This window comes from Marmota monax, unplaced genomic scaffold (assembly GCF_021218885.2).
Source record: "Marmota monax isolate L192 unplaced genomic scaffold, Marmota_monax_Labrador192_F-V1.1 WCK01_AAM20220418_F8-fsc00190, whole genome shotgun sequence".
Taxonomy (NCBI): Eukaryota; Metazoa; Chordata; class Mammalia; order Rodentia; family Sciuridae; genus Marmota; species Marmota monax.
Window position 1 is genome coordinate 504,166 of NW_026693010.1, and position 15,693 is coordinate 519,858.

A 15,693-nucleotide genomic window follows, 5' to 3' on the forward strand; every position below is an offset into this window, starting at 1 on the left:
TCCGAACTCCGCCGCCCACCACGGGAGCGCGGGCTACCGGCAGCCGGCCCCACATGAACTGTAGGGAGCCGCGCCCGAGGAAGGGGAGGAGCCTGCGGCGCCCCGGCAGTGCAGGTAAGCACGCGTGCGCAGTCCGGCCGTAAACAAGCCCGCCCCTTCCACTCGATACGCCTTCCAGAGGCAGGCTCGCTGGTGGGCGGGGCCGGGAGAAAGGGGCGGGGGGGGGAAAAGACCGAGCGCCGGGGACGGCGCCTGCGCGGTGGGCGTGATCCGGGCACTTAGGGCAGGATGAACGCTGCTTTCCAAGATGGCGACGGAGGGAGGAGGGAAGGAGATGAACGAGATTAAGACCCAATTCACCACCCGGGAAGGTCTGTACAAGCTGCTACCACACTCGGAGTACAGCCGGCCCAACCGGGTGCCCTTCAACTCGCAGGGATCCAACCCTGTCCGCGTCTCCTTCGTCAACCTCAACGACCAGTCTGGCAACGGCGACCGCCTCTGCTTCAATGTGGGCCGGGAGCTCTACTTCTATATCTACAAGGGGGTCCGCAAGGTACCGACCCGGGCGTCGCCGGGGTCCGCCAGCCGCGCGGGCAGCGGCCGAGGGCAGGGCGGTGACAGCAGGGCAGGGCAGCGGGGGGCGGCGGCCGCCCTTACTTTTGAGTGGGCCGGGAACTCCACCGGGGTACTCCGAGGGACGCGGCGCCGGGCGAGCGGGTGGCGGCCGGCTGTGGCGGCGGGCCGCGGCGTGTGGGGCTCCGGCCGGCAGGCCCCAGGAGCGGCCGGCCGCCTACCCCGGCAGGTCTGCCGGGCTCCGGAGCGGCCAGGAGCGGGCCTGCGAGTCCCCGGAAGAGGGTGGCAGTCTGGGCTGTCTGGGGCGCCGCGCTCCCCGCGAGGACCGGGGCGCAGGGCGGCCTGGAAAGGTCCGTAAGGCGGAACCGGGGTAGGTGGAGGAGGACTAGGATTAGGTCAGAAAGGACCTGCTCGGCACGCAGGGCTACTCCACCTGCTGCCGCACTGACACTTCCTAGGAGCCTTGACTCCTGGCGTTGACGCTTCCTAAGTCCCAAAACCTCCGCGGGAGGATGACTGTCATTGTCTCCGTCGAGGGAACCTTCTGAAGCACAGTTAAAGAGGGTCATCCTGTCCCTGTAGTGTAGGAAGTACTGAATACTACAGTTGGAAGTTGAAATTGTGTTTTCAGTGAACTAAGCTGCTCCAGAGGGTTTCTGTGTCAGCGTGCCTGGATTAATCTTGTCCGACAAGTCAGGCTGTGTCCCAAGCAGGGAGGGACGCGCCTTGAAAGCTACTTTAAAGGAACCATCCTTCTTGGCGGGTGACTTAAAAATAATTCCGTGAAGCATATAATCATATTTAAAAATATCTCTTTAAAAGCAGCAATTTATTGAGTTTTTCTTTCATTGGCTATATAACTATGTTTTGAGAACTGCTTACTTTTGAGGTGGTGGTCTTAACTGGACTGTGGGGAGAGTGCGAAAATTAATGTACCCTATGGGACAAGATAATGAAAGATTAATTTATAAATGTTCAGTTAGTGTGAAAATTGGACATATTGAAGAGTGAACGTTCCCTAAGATTTAATATATACCGATCCAGTTCAGTGTTTTTGCTTGGTTGCAAAAACTAGGGAGGTGAAGACAGTATCTAAATGTTGCAAGTTTTTTCTTCGTTCAAGGTGATACTTTTTATTAGTGTTTGAGTGTACTAATGTATTGGGGGTATGCTGTTAGAAGTTTCTGAAAATAAATCTCTTTTGAGTTTTTCTTTCTTTCTTTCTTTTTTTTTTTTTTTGAATTGGCTAAGTGTGAAGGTAGTAGTCTGGAAAATGAAATTTTAATACTACTTCCAATTTTGTCACTGACTTGTTGGGTGACCTTGGATAAGTTATTTAACTTTTATTTGCACTCCTTAAAAAGGGAATATTGCAGTGCACGTATTGTAATTAATAGTATAATAACTAATGAATCCTAAAGCCTTGAAACACTCAGTAAATGTAAAATATAATAAAAAACAAGCATTGAGAGTAACTGTCAAAAAAAAGCAACTGTTAAGCCAGACATGGTGGCACACACCTGTAATCCCAGTAGCTGAGGAGGATCACAAGTTCAAGACCAGACTCAGCAATGTTGTGAGGCCCTAAGCAATATAGTGAGACCCTGCCTTGAATAAAAAACAAAAAGGGGTGGGGATATAGCTCAGTGATAAAGCACCCCTGGACCCCCCCCCCCCAAAAAAAAAAAAAAAAAAAAAACCTGTCAAGCAGGAAGCTGTGATCTTGACATTCATCTGGAAATAAGTTTAGAATTATAAATTATTTAAATACAATGTGTTTAAAAGCTAAATTAACTAATATTGATGATCAGTAGTGCAGGCATTACTTTTTAAAAAAAAAATTTTAAGTTGTCAATAGACTGTTTATTTATATGCGGTGCAGAGAATTGAACCCAGTGCCTCACACATGGTAGGCAAGTGCTCTGCCACTGAGCCAGAACCCCAGCCCAAAAGTTTGCTTTCTTTTTAATCATGATGCTGGGCAACGGACCCATAGCCTCTTGCATGCTAGTCAAGTGCTTTCCCTCTGAATTACCCCTCCAGGCCTGAAAGGTTATTTCTGAAATTTTCTTGCTGCATGAATTTTTATTTTATTTTATTTTATTTTTTTATTTGGTTCTGGAGGATTTGAACCCAGGGCCTCATGCATGCCAGACAAGCACTTTACCACTGATCCACATCCCCAGCCTCATCTGGATCTGATAGCCCATAAAAACAGGTCACTTGCCTGGAAATACTGTTGTAATAACGGGGCACATTGAAGGGTAAAATCAAGAGAACTATTCTAAACTACACTAAAAATGTAACCCCAGCACCTAAAAAAAAAATTACACAAAATTTATTTTAAGCAAAAATACCCTGAAATAATATAAATTGCCTTTACTTGCATATTTGAGCATTTTAACTTTTCTTGATATTTTTTTATCTGTCCCTATTTGAGATGGGGTTGGGGGTCTGTGTGTTGCTAACTCCTGGGCTCAAATGATCCTTCCTGCTCAGCTTTCCAAGTAACTTTGAGTCCTGGCACTGGTCACATCAGATTTACACTTTACTTTTGAAAAAAATTTCATGGATGCTAGATAAAGTCACGCTATGTGGCAGACATTTAAATTTAAACTCTTCTAGCCAGTGTAACTTAAAATTTTTTTTCTGTGAGTTTGCATTTATTTATTGTCATTTCTTAGTATAAGTGACTGGTTTTGTGACCGTATTTTCTGATCTTAAATGGAGCTGGGGACAGCTCAGTGGTGGAGTGATTAATTTCCTGGCATGCAGGGACCCCTGAGTTCAATCCTCAGCACTTATAAAAAAAACAAAACAAAGATAATTTAAAATTTTTTTCTATATTTGAAATATTTTTTAGTTGTAGATGGACACAATGCCTTCATTTTGTTTGTTTATTTTTATGTGGTGCTGAGGATGAAACCCAATTCCTCACATGTGCCAGGCAAATGCTCCACCACTGAGCCACAACCCCAACCCCGACAATTTTTTTTTTTTTTTGGTACCCAGGATTGAACTCCCTGACATTCAACCACTGAGGCCTATTTTGCATTTTATTTAGAGTCAGGCTGTCACTGAGTTGCTTAGCACCTTTCTTTTGCAGAAGCTGACTTTGAACTCACCATCTTCCTGCCTCAGCCTCCTGAGCTGCTGGGGTTACTCGCTTGTGAAACTGCACCTGGCCCTAAACACTTATTTTTAATTAGAAAATCAATGTTTAATTGTTGGAATCAGTAGATAGAATTCTTGACAGTTGGCGAATTTGATTTTTTTTTTTATTGTTGTTCCATTTTTCATGTTTTTTTAAGGCATATAAAGTTTTACAATTGAATCATTTAGAAGCTCTAATTTGGATGAAATTTAAGTTTAGCTTAAATATATATGTAAAATGGGTGGAAAATATGTCTTCTAACGAATTTAAATAATAACCTGAAGCCAGGCTTGGTGGAGCATACCTGTAATCACAGTGACCTAGGAAGCTGAGGCAGGCCAGACTCAGTAACTTAATGGACACTAAGCAACTTAGTGAGACTCTATCTCAAAAAAAAAAAAAAAAGGAGGGGGGGTGGTGGTGCTGGGGATAGAGTTCAGGGTAATGCACCCATGGGTTTAATGAAAAGTGCTGAGAAGGTAGCTGAGTAGAGCACTTGCCTAGCTTGTACGGCCCTGGGTTTTAGGAGAGGGTGTGTGTGTGTGGGGGGGGTGGTATTCACAGTGAAACCTATTGATTTGTACAACTAATATGTGTTAATAATAAAAAGTATAGTATGAGCATTGATTTAATACTGACACTAATCATTTCACAAAAATTTGATGAATACCAATGATACTAGGCAAGATGATATGGGGGTATTCAAAGATGAGAAAGACACTGCCCCCTCCTCCATACTAGCTTTCATATATTTTTTATAGCAAATTTTGTAATCCTTTTGTTTTTCTAAAGTGGTTGTTTTAGGTTAAAGATGCCAGACATATTTGGGCTTATTGGACCAGTTCTCACATTTAATGGAGATCTGTTTTTATATAAATGTGAATGTTTTCATTCAGATCTTAGTTTAACCATTACTTCCTAAGCAAATCCTTCTGGAATTCCCAGTCTAGATCAGTTTCCCCCTGTTAATATATTCTCAAAGTTTCCTGTACTTTTCTTTTTCTCAATTTGTATTTTTCTTTGATAATCTGTATCTTTTTTGGGGTGTGGGGGTAGGTACTGGGGATTGAACTCTGGGGCACTTCACCACTGAGCCACATCCCCAGCCCTGTTTTATTTAGAGACAGGGTCTCACTAAGTTGCTTAGCGCCTCAACATTTAAAATTTAAAATGTTGTTAGTAGGTAACAAATGTAGCCTTCTTAAAACTGGGAAATTGTATTGCAAGAGATAGTGAAGAATTGGAAAGTAATTGAATGGTATGGGTTACTTTTGATCCATTTCTATCAAATTATGTTACCAATAAGATCCATGTGCTGGGGCTGGGGTTGTGGCAAAGTGGTAGAGTGTTCTCTTAACATGTATGAAGCACTGGGTTCCATCCTCAGCACCACATAAAAAAATAAATAAACAAAGTAAAGGTATTGTGTCCATCTACAACTAAAAAAAAAATTTCTTTAGAAAAAAAATCCATGTACTATCTACTAACAGCTTTTTAAAACTGTACTCAGAATTACTTATTCAATGAGATGGATATAATTACCATGTGTGACTCTACTTTGTGTACAACCAGAGACCTGAAGAATTGTGCTCTGTGTACTATGAATCGAAATGCATTCTGCTATCATATATATATAACAAATTAGAATAAATAAATTTTTAAAAAGAATTACTTATTCAAATCAAAGAATCTTGCTCCCTTCCTTTACCTCATTAAGATTCCACGCCACAAATGTACTGCTCAGAGTGTTACTGAAGCAGTTCCTACAGTAGGTAGGAAGTATCTTTAAATGGTTTTAAGGTTTTATCTAAAGATTGTATGATTCTGTGCTCAATAATTTTTGTGTATGAAAATAAATTTATTTTCTTTTGGGGAGAGGTTTTCATGTAGATTTATTTCCTGCTTCTTGAATTTGAATTGGGAGGAGTGAGGTGTTTGAGAAAGCAAGGTGAAAACATGTTTCCTAGGTCTTTTTGCTAGAAAAGTTTTATATTTCCCGTGCTGAGATGAAGTTGGGACCTGAAGAGTGAATTAACAGCATCTAAAATATTTTTAGAGCCAAGTTTTAGAGGAACGTGCATAATGGGTTGATTTGGGAGAGAATGAGCATTCTGTTATGGGAAGTGTTTTGCCTCTGTCAAAAACTACAGCACTACCTGTTGGTGGAGTTGCAGGAATTCATGCTTTGTGTGGCAGGATGAACTAGATGCCTTTTAAAGGTTGTTTCCACAAAATGTTTTTAAATACTGGATTGCTTCAAAGAAAGTCATGTTCACATCCTTCTCCCCATTGGTTAATTTTTCACACCTCCCCACTCCCCATTTATAATTTAGAAAGAGGTTTAGAAGTCTGAAACTTCTTATATTAGATAGACTTTTAAAAATCTTGTACTTAATTTTAGTGGCTACACATGGAGTTTGGAAGGACTGAGAGCCTGTGTTTCTTTTCCATTAAGAGATTCTTACCTGACTTGTGAAATATTGATAAGATCTAGTTATTTGACTTTAGGATCACATCCTGAGGGGAAAACATCTTAATTGTCATTGAAAGCAGGAAATACTTTTATACTATATCTTGCCTCTCGACCTTGAAGAGAAGGGTAGTGATGAGATTTTTAAAGTCTCCCTGGGAGCATATGAGCATGTAGAATATGCAGACTGCATCAGTGAAATCCAAGAGATAGTAATGAATGTCACTCTTCCAAGTGTTTATGGATCATGTCTACCAGATAGTACTGTTCCTGATGTTGGGTGTAGACATTGTCTTTGCCTGCAAGGAACTCATCACTGTGTTTATTATCATTGAGTTAATCTAGTGACTTAAGAGGTATTACACTTGGTAGAAAACTTGAGCAAGAATCAAAACATAGTTCTATCCCCAGCACTAAAAACAAAAACAGCCCCTCCTCCAACAGTGACTTTGTCACTCACTGATTTGTCTGAACATATGGCTAAAGAAACTTATTTTAAATTAAATATGAAGATTTTTGTAGACTGCATTTTATGTCTTAGTAATTTCATTTGTTTTCCAATGAGGTTAGTTTGTGGAGAAATATAAATGTGGTTCTGTTTGCTTATTTAAGAGAAGTCATTTAGAGAATAAATAAGTTTAATTGATAGACATTCTCAGTTTTAATATTCAGAACATTTTCAATTATCTCAGAATATTAGTGAAAAGTTATCTTGTCCTTTGAACATTTGATATCTTTTTTTTAATTCCTTTATTTCACTTATTTATTTTTATGTGATGCTGAGGGTCGAACCTAGGGTCCCGCTCGTGCAAGGCGAGTGCTCTACCGCTGAGCCACAACCCCAGCCCTTGACATCTGTTTTTATAATGGAGTATAAGGCATGTCATGCTTAAGGAAAAAAAAAATGTATTATACAAGGTACAGCTGTTCATTGAGGATGACTTCAAGGTGATTTAAGACATAATTCCTATCCAGGAGTGGTTGCCCATGCCTGATTCAGGAGACTTGAGGCAGGGGAATCACAAAGTTGAGGCCAGCCTCAGCAACTTGGCAAGGCCCTATTTCAAAATAAAAAATAAAAAGGGGTGGGGAGGCAGCTCAGTGGTAGAGTGCCCCTGGGTCATTCCCCAGTATGAGGGTTGGGGAACATGCTATTTTTGAAAAAAATTTTTTTGAACTGATTATAATATAAAGTAGAAGATATACATTCTACATGTGGCAAACAGTTTATCAAGTGGATTTAAGGAATAAAGGTGAAGCAGAAAAGTATTTCTCTGTCTATTAGAATAATATTGGGTTGGGTTTCAAATAAGATGATCATGATCTGTCCTGAAATGTTGTGTATAGGTCATATTTTTATAAAAGTTTAAACTTGTTTTTTTAATTTCAGAAATGCTTTATCTTCATTTCTGGTTGAGTTGTAGCATTTTTCTCAGCTTCACACCTCTGCCAATTGGTAATTTGTAAATTAAGTGATATTTTGTACTGTCAATTATTTTTTTTTTTTTTAATAACATGGAGTTTTGAAAAGTAGGTATAATATACAAACACAAGCCAAGGGGCTGGGGATGTGGCTCAAGCAGTAGTGTGCTTGCCTGGCATGCGCGGGGCACTGGGTTTGATCCTCAGCACCACATAAAAATAAAATAAAGATGTTGTGTCCAGGGCTGGGGATGTGGCTCAAGCGGTAGCGCGCTCGCCTGGCATGCGTGCGGCCCGGGTTCGATCCTCAGCACCACATACAAAGATGTTGTGTCCGCCAAATACTAAAAAATAAATATTAAAAAATTCTCTCTCTTTCCCTTAAAAAAAAAAAAAGATGTTGTGTCCACCGAATCTAAAAAATAAATATTAAAAAAATAAATAAAACAAAACAAAAAACAAGCCAAATTAGTCTGTTACACTTTATCTTGTTTTGTAGCAGTAGGAAAATGTGTTTGAATCTATAGTTTTTATAAGAAAGATGCAAAAATTATTCATAAGGCAGGATTTTTTTTTTGTACTGGGGATTGAACCCAGGGCCTTGTGTATGTGAGGCAAGTACTCTACCAACTGAGCTATATCCCCAGCGCAACACTGAATTTCATTCCCAGTCCTTTTTATTTTCTTTCAATAAAATTTTGAGGCAGAACCTTGTTATGTTGCTGAGGATGACTTCAAACTTGTGATCCTCCTGCCTCAGCCTCCTGAGTAGCTGAGATTACATGTGTGTAGCATTGTGCCTGGCATAAGGAAAGAATTTTACATAGTTTTTATATGTATAAGTGTTGGGCTAGGGATATAGCTCAGTGGTAGAGCACTTGCCTAGCTATGTGAGGCCCTGAGTTCAATCCCTACTACTAAAAAATAAAAAAAACAAAAGCCCTGACAAAAAATATTGAGTCATTCAGTAGGAGGGACTATTTTAGCATTCTCAGTTACCTTATATACCTGAAGGTATTTTTCCTTTTTTTTTTTTTTAATTTTTTAGTTGTAGACGAATGCAACACCTTTATTTATTTATTTTTATGCGGTACTGAGGATTGAACCCTGTGCCTCACACGTGCTAGGCAAGAGCTCTACCACTGAGCCACAACTCAGCCTTTAATTGATTAAAAACCCGTTCCTTCTTCTTTGCCCTTCCTCTCCTTGCTGTAGCAAAATTTGTGCAGGTTCTCATTCTCTTTACTTTGATCTCTACTTCAGAGGCCATCTTGCCTTAGTATTTCATTTAATAAATAACTGAGTGGTTTTTCTATGAAAAGCATCATGCCAGACTATGAGGAATCAAAGAAATATGAAACATGGGCCTGACTTTAAGAGGCTTATCATCTAACTAAGGATTACATGTGCACTGTAAAGAGTGCCTGCTCTACATTGTTGTTTGGAAAGAATTTCTACCTTCAAGGAGTTCACAGTCCAGTGGAATAATAAAAGGCTTGTTCACTCAACTAACATTTACTGAACCTGTGAACCTGAAGACAAAAAAGACGTAGTCCCTAGCCTAAAAGTCCCTGCAGTCTAACGTGAAAGGGACAAGTAAACCTGTGGTGATAGGACAGCTCCTGCAAAGCATTCACAACCAAGTATTACCTGTGGGGGAAAATGGCTTTTGGAGCAATCATGACCTGTCCACAGTTACTCAAGGAATGTGGTAGAGCCTCTGTCTGAGTAGGCCTTCCATACAGATTTTCTGTCAAAGATGAAATGTTACAAGGCAGCAGGGCCTGCTTGTTGAGATGCTGATGTTGTTCCTGAGAGGGAGATGGTAGGCTAGGAAGTAGCTAGGAATTTTGTTTTAGAAGACATGTGTAGTGAGTACCTTTCTTATTCTCCCCAGACATAAAGAAGTGAGCTGGATGTCCTTGGAAATTCTATAGTGGGAGATAGCAAGGTATAAGAGATCATGTTAGGGCTAGGGTTGTGGCTCAGCAATTGAGTGCTTACCTTGCGTGTATGAGGCACTAGTTTCAACCCTCAGCACTACATAAAAATAAATAAAATAAAGGTATTTGTTTAAAAACAAGAGAGAGATCATGTTAAAATACTAATAGCTAATACTTATTATTTTGTGTATGTGTGTGGGGATGTGGGACACCAGGGAATGAACTCAGGGATGCTTTACCACTGAGCCAGATCGCCAGCCCTTTTTATCTATTGGTCTGTCTATTTATTTATTTTTGGTACTGGGGATTGAACTCATGGGCACTGAACCACTGAGCTACATTCCCAGCCCATTTTATGTTTTATTTAGAGTCAGGGTCTTGCTAAGTTGCTGGGACTAGTTTTGAACTAGCAATCCTCCTGCCTCAGCCTCCCAAACTTCTGGGATTACAGGCATGGGATTACAACCATGCTTGGCTATTAATACTTCTTATTAATAATGCATATTATGGACATTCTGCTGAGTGATTATGCATGATTTATTTAATCCTCACAAATAATCTTATAAAATAGGTCATTAATTTCTCCATTTTGGGGCTGGGGCTGTAGCTCAATGGTAGAGCACTTGCCTAGCATGTGTGAGGCACTGGGTTCAATCCTCAGCACCACATAAAAATAAATAAAGACATTCTGTCCATCTACAACTACAAAAAATAATTAAAATTTTTTTCCATTTTACAGGTGAGAAAACTGAGATTTAGAGAGAATTAAAAGTTTGCATAGGTTATAAAACCTAGGAAGCAATCATTCTGGGGCTTGAATCCAGTTCTTTTTTTTTGGGGTGGTGGTACCAGGGATTGAATTCAGAGGCTCTTGACCGCTGAGCCACATCCCTAGCCTTATTTTGTACTTTATTTATTTATTTTGAGAGAGAGAGAATTTTTTTTTTAATATTTATTTTTTAGATTTCTGTGAACACAGCATCTTTGTATGTGGTGCCGAGGATCGAACCCGGGCCGCACGCATGCCAGGCGAGCGCGCTACCATTTGAGCCACATCCCCAGCCTATTATTTTGGGCTTTATTTAGAGACAGGGTCTCACTGAGTTGCTTAGCGCCTTGCTTTTTGCTGAGGCTGGCTTTGAATTTGCAATCCTCTTGCCTCAGCCTCTCAAGCCGCTGGGGTTACAGGCATGTGCCACCATGCCTGGTAAGGAATTGGTTTTTAATTTTAATTACGTAAAACATTTTTTTGGTTCTAATATCAGAAACATAGAATAAAGTTATATTTTATTTCTGTCTTCCTCCCCTCTCACAGTTCCTTCATTTCCCTATAGATGATCATTTTATTTGTTTTAGTTTTATTCCAAAGTTCTTTAATTTTCAAAATAAAAATCACACATTATTAGAGACTATCTACACTGGAGTTAAGCAAAATAGTTGCACAGGCATAAGCCTACACAGGTTTGTTAATATATACATATGGTTCTAATGGTGCTTGCGAAAATGGTCTTTGGAAATATACACGAGGCTCTGGAAATGTACTCCAAAATTTGTTTTTGATTCATCTTGATAGAAGAGTAAGATGACATTTGAGTAGAGATTTGAAGGGATTGAGGGATTGTAGTAGGTATGGAATTTTGCATCTTGCTTTTTCTGTTATATAGAGGGCTGGGGTTGTGGCTCAGTGGTAGAGCGCTTGTCTAACATGTGCACAGCACTGGGTTTGATTCTCAGCACTGCATATAAATAAGTAAATAATCGGGCTAGGGTTGTGACTCAGTGGCAGAGTGCTCACCTAGCATGTGCGAGGCCTCGGCTCGATCCTTAGCACCACATAAAAATAAATAAATAAAATAAAGATATTGTGTTCAACTAAAAGCTAAATATTTAAAAATAAAATAAAATAAAATAAATAAGAAAATAAAGAACCAAAAACATATTTAGAATATTAGAACCAAAAAAATGTTTTACATTTTTACATTTTACATTTTAATTAAAATTAAAAACCACCACCAGGTGTGGTGGCACATGCCATGAACAATTAATAAAAATATTTTTAAAAAATGATGTGTAGAAGGAATCTTTTCATGTTAGTAAAAGAGTGTCTTCAATTCTTTTTTTTTAATATATATTTATTTTAGTTGTAAATGGACCTTTATTTTACGTATTTATATGTGTTGCTGAGACTTGAACCCAGGGCCTCACACATGCTAGGCAAGCGCTCTACCACTGAGCCACAGCCCCAGACCTGCATCTTTAATTCTTGATAAATAACTTTCTTCTCCATGCTGAGGATGTGTCATAGTTTAGTGAATCCCAGGTAAGTCTTTTATTTTTTTTCCCCTCTATTTTTTTTGTAGTTGTAAATGGACAGAATGCTTTTATTTTATTTGTTTATTTTTATGTGATGCTAAGGATCAAAACCAGTGCCTCACACATGCTAGGCAAGCGTTCTGCCGCTGAGCTAGCTATAGCTCCAGTCACCTAGGTAACTCTTTTTTTTTTTTTTAGTTATAGATGGACATAATATCTTTATTTTGTTTGTTTATATTTTTGTGTGGTGCTGAGGATTGAACCCAGTGCCTCACATGTGCAAAGCAACTGCTCTGCCACTGAGCTACAACCCTAGCCCCTGCCAGGTAACTCTTGATTGTTAATCCCTTTAAAGAGAAATTACAAGCTAGTGTTGTGGTATACACCTATATTTCCAGCGTCTTGGGAGGCTGAGGCAGGAGGATTGCAAGTTCAGAGCCAGCCTCAGCAACTAAACAACTCAGTGAGACCCTGTCTGTAAATAAGATGCCCAAAAGGCCTGGGGATGTGACTCAGTGGTTGAGTGTCCCTAGGTTCAATCCCAGTACCAAAAAAAGAAGAAATTATGAATAATACTGTAGCAAATAACTTCACCTGTATTAACTGTAGCAAATAACTTCACCTGTATTTTATTTCACATGGCGGCACATAATTTCTTAGGCACTGGAAATTTTAAATTTCCAGAGAAGGTACTCCTGGGTTAAAGGGTACCACATGTGTGTGTATATGTGTGTGTGTGTGTGTTTGTTTGTTTGTTTTTTTTTTGCAGTGCTAGGGATTGAACCCAGGGCCTTGTGCATGCAAGGTAAACACTCTACCAACTGAGCTACATCCCTGTCTCTCACATGTATATTTCTTTTTTTTTTTAATTTTTTTATTTTTCAGTTATCGGCGGACACAACATCTTTGTTTGTATGTGGTGCTGAGGATCGAACCCGGGCCGCACGCATGCCAGGCGAGCGGCTACCACTTGAGCCACATCCCCAGCCCCTCTTTTTTTTTTTTTAAACATTTATTTTTTTAGTTGTAGTTGGGCACAGTACCTTTATTTCATGTATTTATTTTTATGTGGTGCTGAGGATCGAACCCAGGGTCTCACACGTGCGAGGTGAGCACTCTACTCTGAGCCACAACCCCAGCCCTCACATGTATATTTCTGATAGATATTACCAAGTTGTCCTGTGGTGGGTTGTACTAGTTTTACTCCCATGTCCGAGAGCACTTGTTTTACCACAGCCTCACTCAGAGTGTTGTCAGGCTTTTGCATTTGAGAAATTAGTGAATTTTTGTTTGCTTGTCTTTCCCTTGTGATGAGTGAGGTTGAGCATCTTTCTGTGTATTTAAGAGCAACATATGTTTCTTTTCTTTTTGAACTGTCTGATATCCTTTGCCCTTGTAGAGTTTTTGTATTTTTCCCCAGTGCTGGAGTTTGACACTAGAGGTACTCTACCACTGAGTGACACCCCCAGCCCTTTTTTTTGCGGGGGGAGGGACAGGGTCTCACTAAGTTGCTTGAATTTGTGATCCTTTTATCTTAGCTGGTTAAGTCACTGGGGTTATCACCCTGGCAATTTTGTGTGCTTTTTTTTTTTTTTAAGTTGTGTTGTGGAATGCCTGAATGTTTTTTTTTTTTTTTTCTTTTTTTTAAAGGAGCTCTTTCTGTATTGGAGCTTTTTAAAGATTTTGTTTTCTTCCTAGTTTGCTGTTTGTCTTCTTCCTTTGTGTTCTGTGTATATGTGTTGTGTTCTTGCTATGAAGAATTTTCATAGTTGAAATTATAAATTTTCTATTATGAATTTTTTATAGTTTGTAATTTAACAGTTGTCACTCTCAAAGGTTTAAATAAGAGAGAAAAGATTTACATATTACTATTTTGGAATTAAGTTTAACATACTTTTTTGGAAATGAGATGAACATTGAAATATGATATAAAGGGGGTTGGTTGACTGATTCACTAGTGTGTTATAGGATTTAGCATATTCTGGGTATCATAATGTTAGCAATGTTTTAGTTTGCAAGGAATAGGAAACCTACTCAAAGCAGTTTAATTTTTAAAGGGATGCTTGAGTTTATGTTGCTGAAAATTTCAGAGGTGGGGTGGGCTTCAGCATGACTGGGTGCCAGCTGTGTTTTTCTGAGATTCTCTTTGTTCTGCTTTCTGTGTTCTGTCAGTCTGGCTTAGGTGGCCAAACAGTGGTAGAGGTGTTAGGCTTCTTATCGCTGGACCACGTAGACCAGAAATGAGAGCCAGTATAAGAATGAACATCTCTTCAGTGAGTCCCTCAGAATAAGGAATTTTGTAAAATCTCCAGCAAACCTCCTTGACTCATAGCTCCAAAATGAATTACCAGCCCATTCCTGTGGTCAAGGAAATATGCACTGGTTGACCTGGTCTTGACTAACCCACACCTTTAGCAAAGGGACTGGATTATCTGATACCCTTGTTGCCCTGGAGACCACTCTGGAACCAGGATATGCAACACTAGAGAGGAGAATGGTCTACAGATAGACACTGGGCAGTCAACCAGGAGATGTGAACTGCTGAGGATCTTACAAGGGGACCCAGAAGTAAGAAACCCTGTTCTTCCTTGGGAACAGTCCAGTGAGGGGGTACTCAGTACAGCAGGGCTTGCATCACAGCAAGCAAAGCATTGGGATCGCTGTGCTCCTGCCCTGCTTGCAGACCTCTCTCTTGTGTTCTTGCTGATAGGCTGCCATGAAGGTCCTCCCACCTCTTCATACAGTGTTGGATCTTGCATGTTTGAATTTCTGGTTCCCCCTCTACACTGAATCTTTTTTTTTTTTTTTTAATATTTATTTATTTAGTTTTCGGCAGACACAACATCTTTGTATGTGGTGCTGAGGATCGAACCCGGGCCGCACACATGCCAGGTGAGCGTGCTACCGCTTGAGCCACATCCCCAGCCCTACACTGAATCTTGAGGGCAGAATCCATATCTTACTCATCCATGTCCATCACAGTGCCTGTACATAGTAGGCATGTTATATTTTTTTTAAATGAATAAATTGTTCAGAATTATCATCTTCTAAGAACTGAATTGAATAAATGAAGTGATTTTTCAAAATCCCTTTCATGAATCAAACCCAGTGCACATTAGTACTGAAACATACACAGTTAGGCTTGCTGGGCCCTTTTGCATTGTTTGAGATGCTTTTAGAATTCTCTGTTTTTTAAAAATTAGTGCCTCAGACATGCTTAGCAAGTGCTGTACCACTGAGCTACAACCCTAGCCCTAGAATTCTTTTGCGTTAACCAGGGAGGAAGCTGTGTCTAGTGTCTTGAATGCCTGGAGCAGCTTTTTTGGAACATGTGTTCCTTGTCCTGGAGAACTGGTGAAAAATGCTCATTCTCCCTTCAGAAAAAAGCTGTTGTCACGTCTTTTCTCTTCATTATAGGAATTGTACAACTCCTTGTGGCTCTTTTTTTCCCCTGGATTGTGGAATAGGTGTACTTGTAGTTAGCAAGACTGAGGGCAGCATTAACTCAAGTTTATTAAAAAATGATGCATGTTGTCCTCAGGGTTTTCCTTGATGCACCAGCACTTTTAAGTTTCCGTGAGAAAACTCAGGTGGAACTGTGGAGGCCTTGCAGAGAGATGACTGCTACATTGTGCAGTGATGGACTAGGCTTCAGTGTCACTTTGCCTCTCCAGCATCCCTTTGGAGCCCCTTCCCTCAGAGTCATACCACTTTCTCTGTCTTCCTCATAGTCATACACTGACTTCCTGGCCACCTCTGCTCATTGCAGATGCCAATACCTGCCTATAGCCTTTCCTTCCACTCTAGTTCTGCCA

General features: G+C 40.2%; 1 protein-coding gene across 6 annotated transcripts in view; it reads left to right on the forward strand.

Annotated features, from left to right (window-relative positions):
• Position 1: 1 nt before the first annotated feature.
• Positions 2 to 15,693, forward strand: part of Wdr20 (WD repeat domain 20) — a 74,450-nt gene continuing 58,758 nt past the window's right edge. For 3 of the 6 annotated variants that reach the window (XM_046453097.1, XM_046453099.1, XM_046453098.2), the window contains exon 1: positions 263 to 556. In XM_046453097.1, the coding sequence (XP_046309053.1) occupies positions 308 to 556 (249 nt within the window). In that variant the 5' untranslated portion in view covers positions 263 to 307. Of the gene's footprint in view, positions 115 to 262; positions 557 to 15,693 lie in introns of those variants that run through there. The other 3 variants (XM_058582205.1, XM_046453096.1, XM_046453095.2) reach the window with 3 other exon arrangements.